This window comes from Bufo bufo, chromosome 4 (genome assembly GCF_905171765.1).
Source record: "Bufo bufo chromosome 4, aBufBuf1.1, whole genome shotgun sequence".
Taxonomy (NCBI): Eukaryota; Metazoa; Chordata; class Amphibia; order Anura; family Bufonidae; genus Bufo; species Bufo bufo.
This window is the reverse complement of record NC_053392.1, coordinates 624,449,261-624,472,083: the sequence shown is the minus strand read 5'-3', so window position 1 is coordinate 624,472,083 and position 22,823 is coordinate 624,449,261. Positions and strand designations below refer to the sequence as shown.

At 48.6% G+C, this 22,823-nt stretch overlaps 1 protein-coding gene across 3 annotated transcripts in view; it reads right to left on the bottom strand.

The window, feature by feature from the left end:
- Window positions 1-4,066, bottom strand: part of KIF6 (kinesin family member 6) — a 180,154-nt gene extending 176,088 nt beyond the window's left edge. For all 3 annotated transcript variants that reach the window (XM_040430763.1, XM_040430765.1, XM_040430764.1), the window contains exon 1: window positions 3,962-4,066. In XM_040430763.1, coding sequence (XP_040286697.1) covers window positions 3,962-4,021 — 60 coding nt within the window. In that variant the 5' untranslated portion in view covers window positions 4,022-4,066. The remainder of the gene's footprint in view (window positions 1-3,961) is intronic.
- Window positions 4,067-22,823: the final 18,757 nt, after the last annotated feature.

The following is a 22,823-nucleotide window of genomic DNA, read 5'->3' as shown; positions in this document are numbered from 1 at the left end:
GCCCTATACTGTAACATACCGGAGGGTAGCCCTATACTGTAACATACCGGAGGGTAGCCCTATACTGTAACATACCGGAGGGTAGCCCTATACTGTAACATACCGGAGGAGAGCCCGATACTGTAACATACCGGAGGATAGCCCTATACTGTAACATACCGGAGGATAGCCCTATACTGTAACATACCGGAGGATAGCCCTATACTGTAACATACCGGAGGATAGCCCTATACTGTAACATACCGGAGGAGAGCCCTATACTGTAACATACCGGAGGATAGCCCTATACTGTAACATACCGGAGGATAGCCCTATACTGTAACATACCGGAGGATAGCCCTATACTGTAACATACCGGAGGATAGCCCTATACTGTAACATACCGGAGGAGAGCCCTATACTGTAACATACCGGAGGGTAGCCCTATACTGTAACATACCGGAGGAGAGCCCTATACTGTAACATACCGGAGGAGAGCCCGATACTGTAACATACCGGAGGAGAGCCCTATACTGTAACATACCGGAGGAGAGCCCTATACTGTAACATACCGGAGGAGAGCCCTATACTGTAACATACCGGAGGAGAGCCCTATACTGTAACATACCGGAGGGTAGCCCTATACTGTAACATACCGGAGGATAGCCCTATACTGTAATATACCGGAGGAGAGCCCTATACTGTAACATACCGGAGGAGAGCCCTATACTGTAACATACCGGAGGATAGCCCTATACTGTAACATACCGGAGGATAGCCCTATACTGTAATATACCGGAGGAGAGTCCTATACTGTAACATACCGGAGGATAGCCCTATACTGTAACATACCGGAGGAGAGCCCTATACTGTAACATACCGGAGGAGAGCCCGATACTGTAACATACCGGAGGAGAGCCCTATACTGTAACATACCGGAGGAGAGCCCTATACTGTAACATACCGGAGGGTAGCCCTATACTGTAACATACCGGAGGGTAGCCCTATACTGTAACATACCGGAGGATAGCCCTATACTGTAACATACCGGAGGGTAGCCCTATACTGTAACATACCGGAGGGTAGCCCTATACTGTAACATACCGGAGGGTAGCCCTATACTGTAACATAGCGGAGGAGAGCCCTATACTGTAACATACCGGAGAATAGCCCTATACTGTAACATACCGGAGGGTAGCCCTATACTGTAACATACCGGAGGGTAGCCCTATACTGTAACATACCGGAGGATAGCCCTATAATGTAACATACCGGAGGATAGCCCTATACTGTAACATACCGGAGGAGAGCCCTATACTGTAACATACCGGAGGAGAGCCCTATACTGTAACATACCGGAGGGTACCCCTATACTGTAACATACCGGAGGGTAGCCCTATACTGTAACATACCGGAGGGTAGCCCTATACTGTAACATACCGGAGGGTAGCCCTATACTGTAACATACCGGAGGGTAGCCCTATACTGTAACATACCGGAGGGTAGCCCTATACTGTAACATACCGGAGGGTAGCCCTATACTGTAACATACCGGAGGAGAGCCCTATACTGTAACATACCGGAGGATAGCCCTATACTGTAATATACCGGAGGAGAGCCCTATACTGTAACATACCGGAGGAGAGCCCTATACTGTAACATACCGGAGGGTACCCCTATACTGTAACATACCGGAGGAGAGCCCTATACTGTAACATACCGGAGGAGAGCCCTATACTGTAACATACCGGAGGATAGCCCTATACTGTAATATACCGGAGGAGAGTCCTATACTGTAACATACCGGAGGAGAGCCCTATACTGTAACATACCGGAGGAGAGCCCTATACTGTAACATACCGGAGGGTAGCCCTATACTGTAACATACCGGAGGAGAGCCCTATACTGTAACATACCGGAGGGTACCCCTATACTGTAACATACCGGAGAATAGCCCTATACTGTAACATACCGGAGGGTAGCCCTATACTGTAACATACCGGAGGAGAGCCCTATACTGTAACATACCGGAGGGTAGCCCTATACTGTAACATACCGGAGGGTAGCCCTATACTGTAACATACCGGAGGGTACCCCTATACTGTAACATACCGGAGGATAGCCCTATACTGTAGCATTCCGGAGGAGAGCCCTATACTGTAACATACCGGAGGAGAGCCCTATACTGTAACATACCGGAGGGTACCCCTATACTGTAACATACCGGAGGATAGCCCTATACTGTAGCATTCCGGAGGAGAGCCCTATAATACAACAGTGTACGGCACAGAGTAGTCAGAGATACCTCAGTGTACGGCACAGAGTAGTCAGAGATACCCCAGTGTACGGCACAGAGTCGTCAGAGATACCTCAGTGACGGCACAGAGTAGTCAGAGATACCTCAGTGTACGGCACAGAGTCGTCAGAGATACCTCAGTGTACGGCACAGAGTCGTCAGAGATACCTCAGTGTACGGCACAGAGTAGTCAGTGATACCCCAGTGTACGGCACAGAGTAGTCAGAGATATCTCAGTGTACGGCACAGAGTAGTCAGAGATACCTCAGTGTACGGCACAGAGTCGTCAGAGATATCTCAGTGTACGGCGCAGAGTAGTCAGAGATACCTCAGTGTACGGCGTAGAGTCGTCAGAGATACCTCAGTGTACGGCACAGAGTAGTCAGAGATATCTCAGTGTACGGCACAGAGTAGTCAGAGATACCTCAGTGTACGGCGTAGAGTCGTCAGAGATACCTCAGTGTACGGCACAGAGTAGTCAGAGATATCTCAGTGTACGGCACAGAGTAGTCAGAGATATCTCAGTGTACGGCACAGAGTAGTCAGAGATATCTCAGTGTACGGCACAGAGTAGTCAGAGATATCTCAGTGTACGGCACAGAGTAGTCAGAGATACCTCAGTGTACGGCACAGAGTCGTCAGAGATACCTCAGTGTACGGCACAGAGTAGTCAGTGATACCCCAGTGTACGGCACAGAGTAGTCAGAGATATCTCAGTGTACGGCGCAGAGTAGTCAGAGATATCTCAGTGTACGGCGCAGAGTAGTCAGAGATATCTCAGTGTACGGCGCAGAGTAGTCAGAGATATCTCAGTGTACGGCGCAGAGTCGTCAGAGATATCTCAGTGTACGGCGCAGAGTAGTCAGAGATATCTCAGTGTACGGCGCAGAGTAGTCAGAGATATCTCAGTGTACGGCGCAGAGTCGTCAGAGATACCTCAGTGTACGGCACAGAGTAGTCAGAGATACCTCAGTGTACGGCACAGAGTAGTCAGAGATACCTCAGTGTACGGCACAGAGTAGTCAGAGATACCTCAGTGTACGGCACAGAGTCGTCAGAGATACCTCAGTGTACGGCACAGAGTAGTCAGAGATACCTCAGTGTACGGCACAGAGTAGTCAGAGATACCTCAGTGTACGGCACAGAGTAGTCAGAGATACCTCAGTGTACGGCGCAGAGTAGTCAGAGATACCTCAGTGTACGGCACAGAGTAGTCAGAGATATCTCAGTGTACGGCGCAGAGTAGTCAGAGATACCTCAGTGTACGGCACAGAGTAGTCAGAGATACCTCAGTGTACGGCGCAGAGTAGTCAGAGATACCTCAGTGTACGGCACAGAGTAGTCAGAGATACCTCAGTGTACGGCACAGAGTAGTCAGAGATACCTCAGTGTACGGCGCAGAGTAGTCAGAGATACCTCAGTGTACGGCGCAGAGTAGTCAGAGATACCCCAGTGTACGGCACAGAGTAGTCAGAGATACCTCAGTGTACGGCACAGAGTCGTCAGAGATACCTCAGTGTACGGCGCAGAGTAGTCAGAGATACCCCAGTGTACGGCACAGGGTCGTCAGTGTCTTTTCAGTTGTCAGTGACTACTATGAGGAGTCCATGTTATCAGTACAAAGGTACAAATAGGACTCATACTTTGGGGGTCCCCTCCACCCCCACCCGCCCCCTTTGCTCTCACCCCGTGCGGCCTTCTGCTTGGCTTCACCCGGGCATAGATCTGTATAGTTTGCTTCACCATGTTCCCGGGCACTTCTCGGACAGGTGCGAGCTCCCTAGCAACCGTTGCTAGGAACACTACCCAGAATTCTGCGCGGTCCAACCTGGATTCCTATTGGCTGGCCTTCGTGGTTGGCGCTGAGGGCGGGGTAACCACTATCATGTAGCGGACACGCCCCCTTACTGTGTCACATGACCAGTCTGTCTGCGGGGCTCCGTGTACTTCCGGTCTGCCCTCCTGTCAGGTTATTACCCCGTTATCAGGAGGGCGGACACCGGGGGCGGGAGGCGCCGGCTGCTTCCCGGGGTTTTCCTCCATTTATTTGACGTTGAAAAGTTTCATTTTCTTCTAAGCTGATAACGTGTGTGGTCCTTGTATCGGGTGACCGCTACCGAATGTGCTTTTGCAGCTGAGGGGTTGTTACAGTGTATCCAGTGTAGATAATCCCGTTAGGTTGTGTGCACACTAGTCGTGCTCCTGCGTTAGTGACTGAGGTGCTGATTTTAAAGGGGTATTAACACCTATAGATAGTGTATGGAATGATGGGTGCAGACTCCACCGCCGGGTCCCTAAGACTTCTGAAGACATCTGAGGGGAGAGCCCCCGCGTGTCACGGGGCCCTGTGGGGCGAGATGGCGGCAGGCCCCAGAGTCGCCGTTCTAATATTTCATTTCTTTTCCTCACTTCTATAGCGCTGACATATTCCGCAGCGCTGTACAAACATTAGCATCGTGCTGTCCCCAGGAGCTGACAATCTAAGAAATCCGCTGCAAATGTTCATCAGAAGCCGCACGTCCCATGTGGGTGAGCGCGGCGACGCGTGGCCGTTCCGGTGTCCGTATTACAGACGCACTGCGGCCCACCGTTGGAGGACCCACACTGACCGCGTCGTAGGAATGGTCGGGATCCCAGGGACTTTGGCTTCTTGGGGGGGGGGGGGTAGGGCATAGATTGGGGGCCATTGGCTGTTGCACGCAGTCGTAGCTTGTGGGGGGGGTCACACCGGTCCGTTTCTTGTGCGCCGCGGAGGGTAGACTCGCAGAAATTCTGCTAAAATTTACGAATGCGGCATCTGCAGATGTGATTTGTTTTTACTTTTCCAATAAAAAGAGGGAAAATCGCACAAAGAATCAACGCACAGAGTTTTAAAAACTGTGGGCGTGGCTTATCAGGAGGGGCGCCTAACCAGTGACATCACAGCCGCCAAATGTAATGATGTCACCAGGATCCGTACACTGTAATAATACAGCCAGAGCGCACTGGGCAGGAAGAACGGTATACAGTGCCTTGCAAAAGCATTCACCCCCCCCCGTCCCCTTGACTTTTTTCGTGTTTTGTTACATTACAGCCTTAAGTTCAATGTTTTGTTAATCTGAATTTTATGTGACGGATCAGAACACAACAGTCTAAGTCGGGGAAGTGAAATGAGAAAAATATATAAATAAAACTATTGTTTAGAAATAGAAAACAGAAAATTGTCCGGTGCGTATGTATTCACCCTCTTTGTTAGGAAGCCCATAAAAAGCTCTGGTGCAACCGATTACCTTCAGAAGTCACATAATTAGTGAGATGATGTCACCTGTCTGCAATCTAAGTGTCACATGATCTGTCACTACACATACACACCAGAGGCTGCAACACCTAAGCAAGAGGCATCACTGACCAAACACTGCCATGAAGACCAAGGAACTCTCCAAACAAGTAAGAGACAATGTTGTTGAGAAGTACAAGTCAGGGTTAGGTTATAAAAAATATCCCAATCTTTGATGATCCCCAGGAGCGCCATCAAATCATCATAACCAAAAGGGAAGAACATGGAACAACAGTAAACCTGCCAGGAGACGGCCGTCCACCAAAACCAAGGACCGGGGCAAGGAGGGCATTAATCAGAGAGGCAGCACAGAGACCTCAGGTAACCCTGGAGGAGCCGCAGAGTTCCACAGCAGAGACTGGAGGATCTGTACAGAGGACGACAATAAGCCGTACGCTCCATAGAGTTGGGCTTTATGGCAGAGTGGCCAGAAGAAAGCCATTACTTCCAGCTAAAGACAATAAGGCACGTTGTGAGTTTGTGAAAAGGCCTGTGGGAGACTCCCAAAATGTATGGAGGAAGAGGCTCTGGTCTGAGGAGACTAACATTGAACTTTTCAGCTATCAGAGAAAACGCTATGTCTGGCGCAAACCCAACACATCACACCATCCCCACAGTGAGACCTGGTGGTGGCAGCATCATACTGGGGGGACTGGGAAACTGGTCAGAGCTGAGGGAAAGATGGATGGAGCTAAATACAAGGATATTCCTGAGCAGAACCTGCCCCACTCTGTGCGTGATCTGAGGCCAGGACGGAGGTCCACCTTCCAGCAGGACAATGACCCCAAACACACGGCTAAAGCAACACTTGAGGGGTTTAAGGGGAAACATGTAAATGTGTTGGAATGGCCGAGTCACAGCCCAGATCTCAATCCAATAGAAGATCTGTGGTCAGACGTAAAGATCGCTGTTCACAAGCGCAAACATCCGACCTGAAGGAGCCGGAGCCGTTCTGCAAGGAGGAATGGGCAACAATCCCAGTGGTAAGATGTGGCGACTGCTCATAGAGACTTATTCAAAGCGACTTGGAGCCGTGATTAACGCAAAAGGCGGCTCCACAAAGTACTGACTTTAGGGGGGTGAATCGTTATACACATTGACTTTTTCTGTTATTTTGTCCTATTTGTGGTTTGCTTTACAATAAAAAAAAACATCTTCAAAGTTGTGCGCATGTTCTGTACATTACATGATGCAAATCCTCAAACAATCCATGTTAATTCCAGGTTGTGAGGGGCCAAAACACAAAAAAGTCAATGGGGGTAAATACTTTTGCAAGGCACTGTATGTAACCGCTGATCTCTAGTGAATGGATAAGCGGCATTCTCAGTGATGTCACCGCTGAACTCTAGTGAATGGATAGGCTGCATTCTCAGTGATGTCACCGCTGATCTCTAGTGAATGGATAAGCGGCATTCTCAGTGATGTCACCGCTGAACTCTAGTGAATGGATAGGCTGCATTCTCAGTGATGTCACCGCTGATCTCTAGTGAATGGATAGGCTGCATTCTCAGTGATGTCACCGCTGAACTCTAGTGAATGGATAGGCTGCATTCTCAGTGATGTCACCGCTGATCTCTAGTGAATGGATAGGCTGCATTCTCAGTGATGTCACCGCTGATCTCTAGTGATGGATAGGCGGCATTCTCAGTTATGTCACCGCTAAACTCTAGTGAATGGATAGGCTGCATTCTCAGTGATGTCACCGCTGATCTCTAGTGAATGGATAAGCGGCATTCTCAGTGATGTCACCACTGAACTCTAGTGAATGGATAGGCTGCATTCTCAGTGATGTCATCGCTGAACTCTAATGAATGGATAGGCGGCATTCTCAGTGATGTCACCGCTGAACTCTAGTGAATGGATAGGCTGCATTCTCAGTGATGTCACCGCTGATCTCTAGTGATGGATAGGCGGCATTCTCAGTTATGTCACCGCTGATCTCTAGTGAATGGATAGGCGGCATTCTCAGTGATGTCACCGCTGATCTCTAGTGAATGGATAAGCGGCATTCTCAGTGATGTCACCGCTGAACTCTAGTGAATGGATAGGCTGCATTCTCAGTGATGTCACCGCTGATCTCTAGTGAATGGATAGGCGGCATTCTCAGTGATGTCACCGCTGATCTCTAGTGATGGATAGGCTGCATTCTCAGTGATGTCACCGCTGAACTCTAGTGAATGGATAGGCTGCATTCTCAGTGATGTCACCGCTGAACTCTAGTGAATGGATAGGCTGCATTCTCAGTGATGTCACCGCTGATCTCTAGTGAATGGATAGGCTGCATTCTCAGTGATGTCACCGCTGATCTCTAGTGATGGATAGGCGGCATTCTCAGTTATGTCACCGCTAAACTCTAGTGAATGGATAGGCTGCATTCTCAGTGATGTCACCGCTGATCTCTAGTGAATGGATAAGCGGCATTCTCAGTGATGTCACCACTGAACTCTAGTGAATGGATAGGCTGCATTCTCAGTGATGTCATCGCTGAACTCTAATGAATGGATAGGCGGCATTCTCAGTGATGTCACCGCTGAACTCTAGTGAATGGACAGGCTGCATTCTCAGTGATGTCACCGGTGATCTCTAGTGAATGGATAGGCGGCATTCTCAGTGATGTCACCGCTGATCTCTAGTGAATGGATAGACGGCATTCTGAGTGATGTCACCGCTGATCTCTAGTGAATGGATAGGCAGCATTCTCAGTGATGTCACCGGTGATCTCTAGTGAATGGTTAGGCTGCATTCTCGGTGATGTCACCGCTGAACTCTAGTGAATGGATAGGCTGCATTCTCAGTGATGTCACCGCTGATCTCTAGTGATGGATAGGCGGCATTCTCAGTTATGTCACCGCTGATCTCTAGTGAATGGATAGGCGGCATTCTCAGTGATGTCACCGCTGATCTCTAGTGAATGGATAGGCGGCTGTCACGCCCTGCCCTGTGGGTGTTCTGAGGAGATCTGTCAGAGTTGCTGCACGTGACTCGATCTGACAGTTTGTTTTGTTGTGGGTTTGAGCAGAATCCCACCTCCTCCCAGGTGTTGTTCTTTAGGTAATTGGTGAGGCTATTTATTCCTCCCTCTCCCTATAGCCTTTGCGGGTTATAGTTCTGCCTTGTGTGAGCTCTGGAAGTTTGGTGGATCTTCTGCTCCAACACATCTCTAGATAAGTCCTTTTTCCTTCTGTGTCTGTTTTGTCTAGGCCTCTAGGGTGATGCTAGCTCCTTCGGTTGTAGAAGGAGCTGGGTGTCTCTTTCCCACTTCCCTACAGCTGAGGGTTTGGTTCAGTGTGTTATAGTCTTAGGTACGTGGGCATGTGCATATCTACCATCGAGATATGCACATGGGCATAGCAGCTTAGGGAAAGTGTTTTAGGGATTGCTAGGAGGTGACCCTCTTTGTTCCCTAGCATTTGGGGCCTAGTCGGTAGTTTTGTTTGCTTTGCTGTGTTCTGTTTCCTTCCCTTATCTTACCTACCGTGACATTATAACCCGCCATACCGTAATTTTTTCCTATGCTGTTTGCAAAATAGAAACTATTGATGTTTTGGTTGATCGCATGCAGGGATTGTCTTTGGAGGTAGCTGACCTCCACAATTCGGTTGCGCGATGTCAGAGTGTACTTTGGCGTCTGGTGCCGCCGGGGGAAACCAGGTCTGCCTGGAACATAAGGTCGCTCTCCCTGATAGGTTTTCTGGGGGAAGTGATAACTTTGTCCGGTTCAGGGAGTCCTGTAAATTGTATTTTCGTCTGCGTCCGATTTCATCTGGAGACGAAAACCTGAGAGTAGGGATTATTATTTCTCTGCTAAAAAGTGACGCTCAGTCCTGGGCTTTTTCTCTGCTGACCGGTTCTCAGTCCCTCCGGTCGGTGGATGAATTTTTCGGAGCCCTGGGCCTGATTTATGATGACCCAGACCGGGTCTCTATGGCTGAATCTAAGTTGCGCAGCTTGTGCCAGGGAGAACGCACTGCAGAGTCGTATTATGCAGAATTTAAAAGATGGGCTACTGACTCGGAGTGGAATGATCCTGCACTCCGTAGTCAGTTCTGTCAGGGGCTATCTGAGAGATTAAAAGATGCCCTTGCATTCCATGAAAAACCTGATTCTTTGGAGGTGGCCATGTCTTTGGCCGTACGGATTGATAGATGTCTTAGAGAGAGATGCAAGGTTCCCTTTGGGCAGGGGGTGCTGTCTGGTGGGGAATCAGTCCCTCCTGTCCCTCGGGGTACTTTGACACCTGAATTAGGGGCTGGAGAGGAGCCTATGCAATTGGGTCAGGTTACTTCTTTCTCTGGTAATAGGAATTTTAGGAAGCTGAATAGACTGTGTTACTTCTGTGGTAAAGAAGGTCATTTCGTTAATGTGTGCCCTTTTATTAAACCTCCAAGAGGTAATGAAAAACAAATAGGGGATTCCTTCAAAGGAAAAAAAAGCTCCCTTACTCTTGGTAGTGTGAATGGGGAGTCAGAGCAGGTATATTCGTATCCTACCTGCAGTACCCGATTCCTCCTGCCAGCCATGGTGGCGCTAGACTCTGGAAATTTTGAGTTAAAGGTATTTGTTGACAGTGGCGCAGGGGTTAATCTTATTGATTTTCAGTTAGTTCAGAGTCATGGTTTTAAAACTACCGCATTAAGCAAAGAGATACCAGTGTTTGCTATAGATTCCGCCCCCCTCTCGCAAAGATGTCTAACTCATATTGTTCAGGATATTCATTTGAGGTGGGTGATTCTCATGTTGAGTTCATTTCTTGTTTTGTTATGAAAGGTTTGCCTGCTCCGATGGTTCTGGGTTTACCATGGTTGATAAAACATAACCCTACCATTGACTGGCAAACAAGACAAATCAGGAATTGGAGGGAATTTTGCATGGACAACTGTCTTAGTGCCTCTATTTCGGGGCTGTCCACTAAGGTGTTGCCTCAGTTTCATTCCCATTTTTCGGACCTATTCTCGGAGGGTGGAGCTCAGGAGCTGCCCCCTCACCGGTAGGATGATTGTCCGGTAAACCTTATCCCCAGATCTAAATTGCCAAAATCTCGGTTATATAATCGTTCTCAATCCGAAAGAGTAGCTATGCTGGAGTGTATTGCCGAGAGTTTGGCAAAGGGATAAATTAGACCATCTAAGTCTCATATGGCCGCTGGCTTCTTTTTCGCAAAGAAGGACGGATCCCTTAGACCGTGCCTAGATTTCCGGGAACTGAATCTCATTACTGTCCGTGATCCTTATCCCCTTCCCTTGATTCCGGATCTTTTTGATCAGATTGTTGGTTCCCAGGTGTTTTCTAAGTTGGATTTAAGAGGAGTTTATAATCTGATCAGAATCAGGGAAGGAGATGAATGGAAAACGGCCTTCAATACCCCCGAGGGTCACTTCGAGAACCTAGTCATGCCCTTTGGTTTAACTAATGCTCCAGCAGTCTTTCAGCGCTTTATCAATGGCATTTTTCATCATTTGGTGGGGAGGTTCGTTGTTATTTACCTCGACGACATACTAATTTACTCTCCCGATATGAAGACTCATCAGGATCATTTGAGACAAGTGTTATTGATCCTTCGGGAGAATAAATTGTATGCTAAGTTGGAAAAATGTGTGTTTGCTGTTCAGGAGCTGGCGTTTTTGGGGTACTTGCTTTCTGCCTCTAATTTTCGTATGGATCCCGAAAAGGTCCGTGCGGTACTGGAATGGGACCGGCCGGAGAATCAGAAAGCTCTGATGCGGTTTTTAGGATTTACTAATTACTACAGAAAATTCATCCTGAATTATTCCACCATTGTCAAACCTTTGACAGATATGACTAGGAAGGGCGCTGACTTCTCTGTCTGGTCAGATGAGGCATTACAGGCTTGTTCTGCTATTAAGAAATGTTTTGCTTCTGCTCCCATTCTGATGCAACCTGATGTGTCTCAACCCTTCATTGTGGAGGTTGACGTGTCAGAAGTGGGAGTCGGAGCAGTTTTGTCGCAGGGTCCCTCTCCTAGCAAATGGCGCCCGTGTGCTTTTTTCTCCAAGAAACTCTTGGCCGCCAAAAGAAATTATGATGTTGGGAATAGAGAGTTTTTGGCCATCAAATTGGCCTTTGAAGAGTGGCGTCATTGGCTAGAAGGGGCTACTCATCCGATTACGGTATTTACTGACCATAAGAATCTGACTTAGGATACTTTCACACTTGCGGCAGTGTGATCCGTCAGGCAGTTCCGTCGCCGGATGTGATTGAAAGCATTTGTGAGACGCATCCGGATGCGGATCCGTCTCACAAATTCATTGCAAGAACGGATCCGTCTCTCCGCTTGTCATGCGGACAGACGGATTCGTCTTGTATCTTTTTTCACATTTTTACCGGTCTGCGCATGCGCAGACCGGAAGGACGAATCCGGCATTTTGCTATTTCGAATCCGGCACTAATACATTCCTATGGGAAAAAATGTCAGATCTGGCATTCAGGCAAGTCTTCAGTTTTTTTTCTCCAGAGATAAAACCGTAGCATGCTACGGTTTTATCTTTTGCCTGATCAGTCAAAATGACTGAACTGATGCATCCTGAACGGATTACTCTCCATTCAGAATGCATGGGGATAAAACTGATCAGTTCTTTTCCGGTATAGAGGCCTTAGGACGGAACTCTATGCCGGAAAAGAAAAACGCTAGTGTGAAAGTACCCATAGGGTACTTTCACACTTGCGTTGTTTGATTCCGGCAGGCAGTTCCTTTGCCTGAACTGTCTGACTGATCAGGCAAACTGTATGCAAACGCATGTCATTTTTTCTGACTGATCAGGCATTTTTCAGACTGATCAGGATCCTGATCAGTCTGAAAAATGCATTGCAATACCGGATCCGTTTATCCAGTGTCATCAGGCAAAACGAATCCGGTATTTATTTTTTTCTCATTTTTAAACGCTAATGTGAAAGTAGCCTTATCTGCAAAGCGTTTAAATACTAGGCAGGCTAGCTGGTCATTGTTTTTTTACCAGGTTAAATTTTGTGGTCACCTATCGCCCTGGGATTAAAAACGTCAAAGCGGATGCGTTGTCACGTAGCTTATCTGGGGGGTCAGATTCAGAGGATCCCGCTCCGATTTTGGCTGATGGGGTGGTGGTTTCCGCTCTTTACCCCAAGCTGGAGACGGAAGTGTTGGGGGCTCAAGAGGAGGCACCTGATTCTTGTCCTCCAGGCAAGTTGTTTGTTCCTTCTGAACTGCGATACAAGGTGTTCAAGGAACATCATGATACTGTCCTTGCGGGACATCCTGGAAGTAGATCCACTGTACATCTTATTTCCCGGAGATTCTGGTGGCCAGGGTTGCGTAAAGGTGTTGAGGGTTATGTAGCAGCTTGTGAGACCTGTGCACGCGCGAAGGTGGCTCACACTCGGCCATCAGGATCTCTTCTTCCTTTGTCCATCTCGTCTTGGACGCATTTGTCCATGGACTTCATTACTGATTTGCCGAGTTCCTCTGGGAAAACTGTGATTTTGGTGGTTGTGGAGTGCTTCAGCAAGATGGCTCACTTTGTACCATTATCAGGTTTGCCAAATGCGAAAACTCTCGCTCCGTCTTTTTTTGATAACGTGAAATTACATGGCATTCCCTCCGATGTGGTGTCTGATAGGGGGACGCAATTTGTTGCCAGGTTTTGGAGGGCGTTTTGTTCTCGTCTGGGTATTCAGTTGTCTTTCTCTTCGGCTTTTCATCCTCAGTCGAATGGTCAAACTGAGCGGACTAACCAAAACCTGGAGACCTATTTGCGCTGAGAATCAGGATGAGTGGTCCTCATTCTTTTCTTTAGCTGAGTTTGCCTTGAATAACCGTAGGCAGGAGTCAACTGATAAGTCACCATTTTTTGGCGCATATGGTTTTCACCCTCAGTTTGGTACTTTTTCTGAGACCGAATCTTCTGGGATACCGGAAGAGGAGAGGTTCTCTTCCTCTTTGTCATCTATCTGGTGGAAGATTCAAGTTAATTTGAAAAAAATGGGTGAAAGATATAAACGGATGGCTGACATGAGACGTATGACTGGTCCGGACCTGTATGTGGGTGATTTAGTGTGATTGTCCACTAAAAACATTAAGCTGAAGGTACCCTCTTGGAAATTGGGTCCAAGATTTATTGGACCCAATTTCAAAATCTCTGCCATTGTCAATCCGATGGCGTTTCGTCTGGAACTTCCGCAGGCCTGGAAGATCCATAATGTGTTTCACAAGTCCTTGTTGAAGAAATATGTGGAACCTGCGGAACCATCTCCTTTGCCTCCTCCTCCTATTTTGGTTGATGGTAATCTAGAGTTTCAGATCTCTAGAATTGTCAACTCACGTGTTCTTCGGGGTTCCCTTCAGTACCTGGTGCATTGGAGGGGATACGGTCCAGAGGAAAGAATGTTGGTTCCGGCTACTGATGTTAATGCTAGCCGCCTTGTGAATTCCTTTCACAGGGCACACCCGGATAAAGTTGGGCCTGGGTGTCCGGAGGTCACCCGTAAAGATGGGGGGGGGGGGGGGGGGGTACTGTCACGCCCTGCCCTGTGGGTGTTCTGAGGAGATCTGTCAGAGTTGCTCCACGTGACTCGATCTGACAATTTGTTTTGTTGGTTTGAGCAGAATCCCACCTCCTCCCAGGTGTTGTTCTTTAGGTAATTGGTGAGGCTATTTATGCCTCCTTCTCCCTATAGCCTTTGTGGGTTATAGTTCTCCCTTGTTTGAGCTCTGGAAGTTTGGTGGATCTTCTGCTCCAACACATCTCTAAATAAGTCCTTTTTTCTTCTGTGTCTGTTTTGTCTAGGCCTCTAGGGTGACTCTAGCTCCTTTGTTTGTTGAAGGAGCTGGGTGTCTCCCACTTCCCTACAGTTGAGGGTTTGGTTCAGTGTGTTATAGTCTTAGGTACGTGGGCATGTGCATATCTACCATCGAGATATGCACATGGGCATAGCAGCTTAGGGAAAGTGTTTTAGGGATTGCTAGGAGGTGACCCCTTTGTTCCGTAGCATTTGGGGCCTAGTCAGTTGTTTTTTGCTTTGCCGTGTTCTGTTTCCTTACCTTATCTTACCTACCATGACAGCGGCATTCTCAGTGATGTCACCGCTGATCTCTAGTGAATGGATAGATTGTATTCTCAGTGATGTCACCGCTGATCTGTAGTGGCTCCATTGTCAGTCAGTGATGTCACCACTAGTCTCTAGTGAATCAATAGGCTGCATTCTCAGTGATATCACTGCTGATCTCTAGTGAATGGATAGGCAGCATTGTCAGTGATGTCACCGCTGATCTCTAGTGAATGGATAGGCTGCATTCTCAGTGATGTCACCGCTGATCTCTGGTGAATGGATAGACTGCATTCTCAGTGATGTCACCGCTGATCTCTAGTGAATGGATAGGCTGCATTCTCAGTGATATCACCGCTGATCTCTAGTGAATGGATAGGCTGCATTCTCAGTGATGTCACCGCTGATCTCTAGTGAATGGATAGGCTGCATTCTCAGTGATGTCACCGCTGATCTCTGGTGAATGGATAGACTGCATTCTCAGTGATGTCACCGCTGATCTCTAGTGAATCGATAGGCGGCATTGTCAGTGATGTCACCGCTGATCTCTAGTGAATGGATAAGCTGCATTCTCAGTGATGTCACCGCTGATCTATAGTGAATGGATAGGCTGCATTCTCAGTGATGTCACCGCTGATCTCTAGTGAATGGATAAGCTGCATTCTCAGTGATGTCACCGCTGATCTCTAGTGAATGGATAGGCTGCATTCTCAGTGATGTCACCGCTGATCTCTAGTGATGGATAGGCTGCATTCTCAGTGATGTCACCGCTGATCTCTAGTGAATGGATAGGCTGCATTCTCAGTGATGTCACCACTGATCTCTAGTGAATGGATAGGCTGCATTCTCAGTGATGTCACCGCTGATCTCTAGTGAATGGATAGGCTGCATTCTCAGTGATGTCACCGCTGATCTCTAGTGAATGGATAGGCTGCATTCTCAGTGATGTCACCGCTGATCTTTAGTGAATGGATAGGCTGCATTCTCAGTGATGTCACCGCTGATCTCTAGTGAATGGATAGGCTGCATTCTCAGTGATGTCACCGCTGATCTCTAGTGAATGGATAGGCTGCATTCTCAGTGATGTCACCGCTGATCTCTAGTGAATGTATAGGCTGCATTCTCAGTGATGTCACCGCTGATCTCTAGTGAATGGATAGGCTGCATTCTCAGTGATGTCACCGCTGATCTCTAGTGAATGGATAGGCTGCATTCTCAGTGATGTCACCGCTGATCTCTAGTGAATGTATAGGCGGCATTCTCAGTGATGTCACCGCTGATCTCTAGTGAATGTATAGGCGGCATTCTCAGTGATGTCACCGCTGATCTCGAGTGATGGATAGGCTGCATTCTCCATGATGTCACCGCTGATCTCTAGTGAATGGAGAGGCGGAATTCTCAGTGATGTCACCGCTGATCTTTAGTGATGTATAGGCTGCATTCTCAGTGATGTCACCGCTGATCTCTAGTGAATGGATAGGCTGCATTCTCAGTGATGTCACCGCTGATCTCTAGTGAATGGATAGGCTGCATTCTCAGAGATGTCACCGCTGATCTCTAGTGATGGATAGGCTGCATTCTCAGTGATGTCACCGCTGATCTCTAGTGAATGGATAGGCTGCATTCTCAGTGATGTCACCGCTGATCTCTAGTTAATGGATAGGCTCCATTCTCAGTGATGTCACCGCTGATCTCTAGTGATGGATAGGCTACATTCTCAGTGATGTCACCGCTGATCTCTAGTGAATGGATAGGCTGCATTCTCAGTGATGTCACCGCTGATCTCTAGTGAATGGATAGGTGGCATTCTCAGATATGTCACCGCTGATCTCTAGTGAATGGATTCTCGGGGGTAGCTCTGTGTCGGTGACTTTATGTTGCTGTTTCTCTCGGTTTTATGTCTTCTCGTTGCTCAGTTTCCCGCAGACGCGTCCAGATTTCTCTGTAACCTTTCCATAAACCTCTTGTAAATGCTGTGGATATAACAATAGCTTCCAGAGAGGTCGCGCCCTTCTCGCAGTCAGGACCTGGTGATTGCTTCCATCTTCAGGCTGTGCCGGTTCCCAGCCTCCCGATCTCGTCTTGAAGTCTTCTGGAGCAGGTCTCTTGGAAACAATGGCTCCTAACGGAAACGGGTTTCCATGAGATCACATAGCAACCTGCGCAGCCTCTAAATAAATGTACAAACAGTCAGACATTGCGCTGGACACGTCCGCCATCTCACCTCATCTTCTTGCTGGCTGACCCCCGGCCTCTTGTGATTGGACGCGTCTGTAGTTCCAGTATCTGCTCGTTATTGGCCATCACAAACAGAACGAGATCCTCCAAGAAATGGACCTAGTTGTAGAAGATGCAAGAGTGGAGGATACGACTGAGCAGAGGGTCGACTGCTTGCCCATCGAGTATGGCATGTAAACCATTAGAGGGGGCGCCCCCTTCTTCTGACGTGACAACCATTTTCCATGTGCCTGAAGGATAATGTGAGGGTCCACCGCTCAGGACTACTCAAAAGTGTACTCAATGCAGACTCTCTGAGCTGTCTCCTTAAAGGGGTATTCCAAGATTTATTTGAACTGATGATCTATCCTTTGTGTAACAATGGCAGTCGTCAGCCGCCAGCGTCGAACTGCACACAAGGCCCCTCTTCTACGTGCAGACTCCGGACCCGCTTTCCTGCGCTGTCGCAGGCGGCAACAGCTTCAGTTGCACCTTGTAGGAGCCGCACGCGTCCTGTTTCTTTAAGGCTTCGTGCACACACCTGTATAAGGGTGCTTTCCCCCTTCCTGTGATGCCTGAGCAATATTGTAGTTTTCTTCAGCGAAGGTTCCAGCTCGTAGTTCCTGTGTTGATATCCTTCTTCTGACCCTAGCATGTATCCTGACCTCGTCTCTGCCTGATCCTCCTGTACCTCGCTGCTCTAAAGTGTATGATTCGGATTGTCGCCACCCTCACTAGACCACTTGGTATACTAAAGTTGAGTACCAAAATTTTGACATTAACGGGTTTCTGTCACCAGAAATACCTAAATTAAACTGGTTGACATTAGCGATGTGCTAATGTCAGCTGAACCTAACTAGCCTATTCCTAGTTTTATATCCATTCCCTCGTTACTGTAACCTTTATGATATGCAGATTAGCCTCTTGGAGCAAGGGGGGGGGGGGGGGGTTGCTCCTGCTCCTAGAGGCTCCGTTCTCCCACCTCTGTCACCTCTCTCCAAGTCTTGATTGACAGGGCCAGGCAGCGTTCGCATCCTCCTGCCAGCCCTGAGTGCCTGGTAAATCTTGCGCCTGCGCCGTTCAGTATTCAGCACAGGCGCAGTAAGGAAGTCGGCAGCCAGTGAAGGTCCTTCCTTCACTATGCCTGCGCCGAATACTGCGCGGCGCAGGCACAAGATTTACCAGGCACTCAGGGCCGGCAGGAGGATGCGAACGCTGCCTGGCCCTGTCAATCAAGACTTGGAGAGAGGTGACAGAGGTGGGAGAACGGAGCCTCTGGGAGCAGTTTAATTTAGGTATTTCTGGTGATAGAAACCCTTTAACCTGTTTACCGCCGACACTAACACCTTTTAACAGACATACAAATATTAGCCCCTTTAATGCTCTAGACCACCATTTATACAGACATTAATCCCTTTACTGTCAGTAGCACTCACTGCACTAGACCTGGATGCTTTTAATGTGATTTGTTTCTTTTCCTCATTTGATAAATTTCTATGGGAGCTCCGCTCACCTATCTCCAGAGCTCCCATAGAAATGAATGGAGCGGACGCACGCATGCCTGACCGGCTGCTTCGTTCAGGGGGGCTGCAGGGGGTACGAGGACCCCTTTCCTGTGATTGGTGGGGGTCTCAGCAGTGGGACCCCCACCAATCTAAATAGTTATCTCCTATCCTGTGGATAGAGGATAACCTCTAACAACCGGAAAACCCCTTTAATTATTTTAAGCTTTTATGTATTGCCCAGCTTTGAAGGAGCAGCACACAGGTCAGTGACTAGCCTACTCACTAGCTAAAATGATCAGGCAGCCAATAATAACATTGTATGCAGTGAGCACCCTCTAGTGGTGGCCAATGATAAACTGTATGCAGTGAGCACCCTCTAGTGATAAACTGTATGCAGTGAGCACCCTCTAGTGATAAACTGTATGCAGTGAGGACCCTCTAGTGGTGGATGATAATAAACTGTATGCAGTGAGCACCCTCTAGTGGTGGCCAATAATAACATTGTATGCAGTGAGCACCCTCTAGTGGTGGCCAATGATAAACTGTATGCAGTGAGCACCCTCTAGTGATAAACTGTATGCAGTGAGGACCCTCTAGTGGTGGATGATAATAAACTGTATGCAGTGAGCACACTGTAGTGGTGGCCAATGATAAACTGTATGCAGTGAGCACCCTCTAGTGGTGGCCAATGATAAACTGTATGCAGTGAGCACCCTCTAGTGGTGGCCAATGATAAACTGTATGCAGTGAGCACCCTCTAGTGGTGGCCAATGATAAACTATGCAGTGAGCACCCTCTCGTGATAAACTGTATGCAGTGAGCACCCTCTAGTGATAAACTGTATGCAGTGAGCACCCTCTAGTGGTGGCCAATAATAAACTGTATTCAGTGAGCGCCCTCTAGTGGTGGCCGATAATAAACTGTATTCAGTGAGCACCCTCTAGTGGTGGCCGATAATAAACTGTATTCAGTGAGCACCCTCTAGTGGTGGCCGATAATAAACTGTATTCAGTGAGCACCCTCTAGTGGTGGCCGATAATAAACTGTATTCAGTGAGCACCCTCTAGTGGTGGCCGATAATAAACTGTATTCAGTGAGCACCCTCTAGTGGTGGCCGATAATAAACTGTATTCAGTGAGCACCCTCTAGTGGTGGCCGATAATAAACTGTATTCAGTGAGCACCCTCTAGTGGTGGCCGATAATAAACTGTATTCAGTGAGCACCCTCTAGTGGTGGCCGATAATAAACTGTATTCAGTGAGCACCCTCTAGTGGTGGCCGATAATAAACTGTATTCAGTGAGCGCCCTCTAGTGGTGGCCGATAATAAACTGTATTCAGTGAGCACCCTCTAGTGGTGGCCGATAATAAACTGTATTCAGTGAGCACCCTCTAGTGGTGGCAGATAATAAACTGTATTCAGTGAGTGCCCTCTAGTGGTGGATGCAGGCAACCAGTAATAACACTGTACAGTGAGCGCCTTCTATTGGTGGCTGCAGACAGACAGCATGTTATTTCTCTTTAAAGGCTACAAACACTTTTGGGGGCAATTTTCTATCATCTCATAAAAAAATTCCACAGCTTTTTTTTTCTTTGTATTTGCAGACCAGCCTTCACAGTAAATCCCATCAGAGAGCTGCTCTGAGGGCTCAGACTGTGGCCCTTATCCCTGAATTATGAGTAAACTCTTTATCAGTTTGATAAATGAGTGCTTATGAGCTGTCAGGAGTTCAGAGATCAGGGCTCGACATGAGCCGTCAGAGCTGCTGCGCCAGCCAGTCTGCAGGTATACTGAAAGTCAAGGCTGTCAAGAAAAAAGTGTTGGCAATTTTTTATAAAGACCAGTTGAAAAAATTATTTTTAGGCAAAAATAAGTCAAATGCAGTGATGAAATAATTGCCTTTATAGCCTTTAAATATTTTTAACTGCAGCTGATTTGGAGCTCTGTATCAGAAAAAGCAAGCTTTTGTTGTGACTGGCAGCCGGGTTCCTCTTGGGTTTCCCATGTTGTGTGGGGCAGGGCAGCTGTCTCACCAGGAATTCCTGGACAGAGGGAGGGCAGATATATCCAGAAGACTCCTCCAGAGCCAGCGTCCACATACAGATTTCCTAACATGGAGTTTGGGTGCCTCACTAGGCAGCCGCGCAGGACTTCCTCAGTGCTCAGGGAGGTTTGGGCAGACGATGAGGCTGGGATGTTGCTCATTACAAAGAGGACTCTGCTGGACACAGTAGTGAGAAGCCGATCATCACTTTCCAGAATGTACAGTGAGAAATCCCTCTGCTGGTGCAGCCAGTGCTACATGTGGTCTACAGGTGCTGGGAACATGCGAGCAGAGAGATAATGGCACACAGACCCGTGTACAGGAACGGTGGAAGGAGAGACGCCCTGGTCACTGGCAACTGCAGTGTGGCTGGCACTGTTATATTGCCACTAACTGGTACTATTATGAGGCACTATAGCTGGCACGATTAGTGCTGTGGCATTCAGACTAGTACTGTATACAGGCCTTATGCCTGGCAATATTAGGCAGTATTATATGGAAACTCTTACTCTAGGGAGATTTACTAAGCAAAACTTGCCAAATTTTATAATGTGCTCAAAGATAATAAATTATGCGTCAAGTTTCAGTTTTGAAAAATGAGTAGAAAATAGATGGGCCCTGCGACTGGCGCTGTTTCATGGGTCATGCGGCTGGCGCTGTTGGATGGGCCCTGCGGCTGGCGCTGTTGGATGGGCCCTGCGGCTGGCGCTGTTGGATGGGCCCTGCGGCTGGCGCTGTTGGATGGGCCCTGCGGCTGGCGCTGTTGGATGGGCCATGCGACTGGCGCTGTTTCATGGGTCCTGCGGCTGGCGCTGTTGGATGGGCCCTGCGGCTGGCGCTGTTGGATGGGCCCTGCGGCTGGCGCTGTTGGTTGGGCCCTGTGGCTGGCGCTGTTGGATGGGCCTTGCGGCTGGCTGTCACGATCAGTGTGGGGGGAAACTCCACACTGAACACAGGAGGAAGGGGAACAATAACTGGGCCTGGAAACTAGGGAAGAACAAGTCACCTCCTAAACAACCCTAATCCGGGCCCTAACTGCCTATCAATATGAATAGACCTTGAAGGTAGGAATATTCATATGCTGTATACCTAGGCCCTGATTTCCCTATAAGGCCCTGGAATAAGGATAGGACCAGAGACAACCCATTCCTCCCCAGATGGACGAAAGGAAGTCTCTGTCTCAGGCCCAGATACAAACAACAGGAAAGATAACAAACGCGACACTTAACTTCTGTAGAGATGGACGAGCAGGAACACCAGAGACAACCTCACACCAGCTCAGCCAAACCCCAATGAAGCTATCTACCGCATAGTCAGAAGGGTGGGGTCAGACTATAAAGGGTAGAAGTGATGACCACTGAGCAACAGCTGAGAAAAGTGAAGTGGTCATTAACCCTATCAACTCTGAATCAAGAGAAATCAAGGAGGCTGTTAGATTCCTCCACGCTCAGCCAGTCTCCTTGATCTCCTGACATCAATCACCTGAGGGACTGGGACACTGGCGCTGTTAGATGGGCCCTGCGGCTGGCACTGTTGGATGGGCCCTGTGGCTGGCGCTGTTGGATGGGCCATGCTGCTGGCGCTGTTGGATGGGCCCTGCGGCTGGCGCTGTTGGGTGGGCCTTGTGGCTGGCGCTGTTGGATGGGCCATGCTGCTGGCGCTGTTGGATGGGCCCTGCGGCTGGCGCTGTTGGATGGGCCCTGCGGCTGGCGCTGTTGGATGGGCCCTGCGGCTGGCGCTGTTGGATGGGCCCTGTGGCTGGCGCTGTTGGATGGGCCATGCTGCTGGCGCTGTTGGATGGGTCATGCGGCTGGCGCTGTTGGATGGGCCCTGCGGCTGGCGCTGTTGGATGGGCCCTGTGGCTGGCGCTGTTGGATGGGTCCTATATCTAGCACCATCAGACTTTAGCAGTACTTCTCACCCCATTGTTCCTGGCCTCCTCCTCACACCTGGTAGTAGTAAGTCTCAGTGACCCCCTATGCCCCCCTATCAGCCGCCCCAATGGCTTCCATCTACTAGAGATCCTTTCCTTACATCCTGATGTAACTCAGAGCCTTGGCCGTGGTGAGGTTATAACATATTAATCCGTAGCTGATGTTGGAGCGCTGCGCTCGATTTACAAGCTCGCGGGCGCTGCCAGCTCTGCAGACAAAGGCTTAATGACCTCTTTACATGCTGGGGTTTATTGCCATATGCCTTGGAGTCTTCGCAAAGGAAAATCCTCCCAATAAAAAGGGGCAGAGATGGGGGGATCAGAGCTGCTTGATTTGTAACATTCAGCAGGTTTTTTATTGCGGCGGCCATTATCTCCCGTCCCGCTATTAGAGGCGTTTCTTGTAATCTATAGTTGGAATCTGATGGGCGACCTCCAGAGCTCAGATGTCCGCTGCAGTAAAGGGCGAGCAGATGCTGAGTATTAGCTCTGGCACA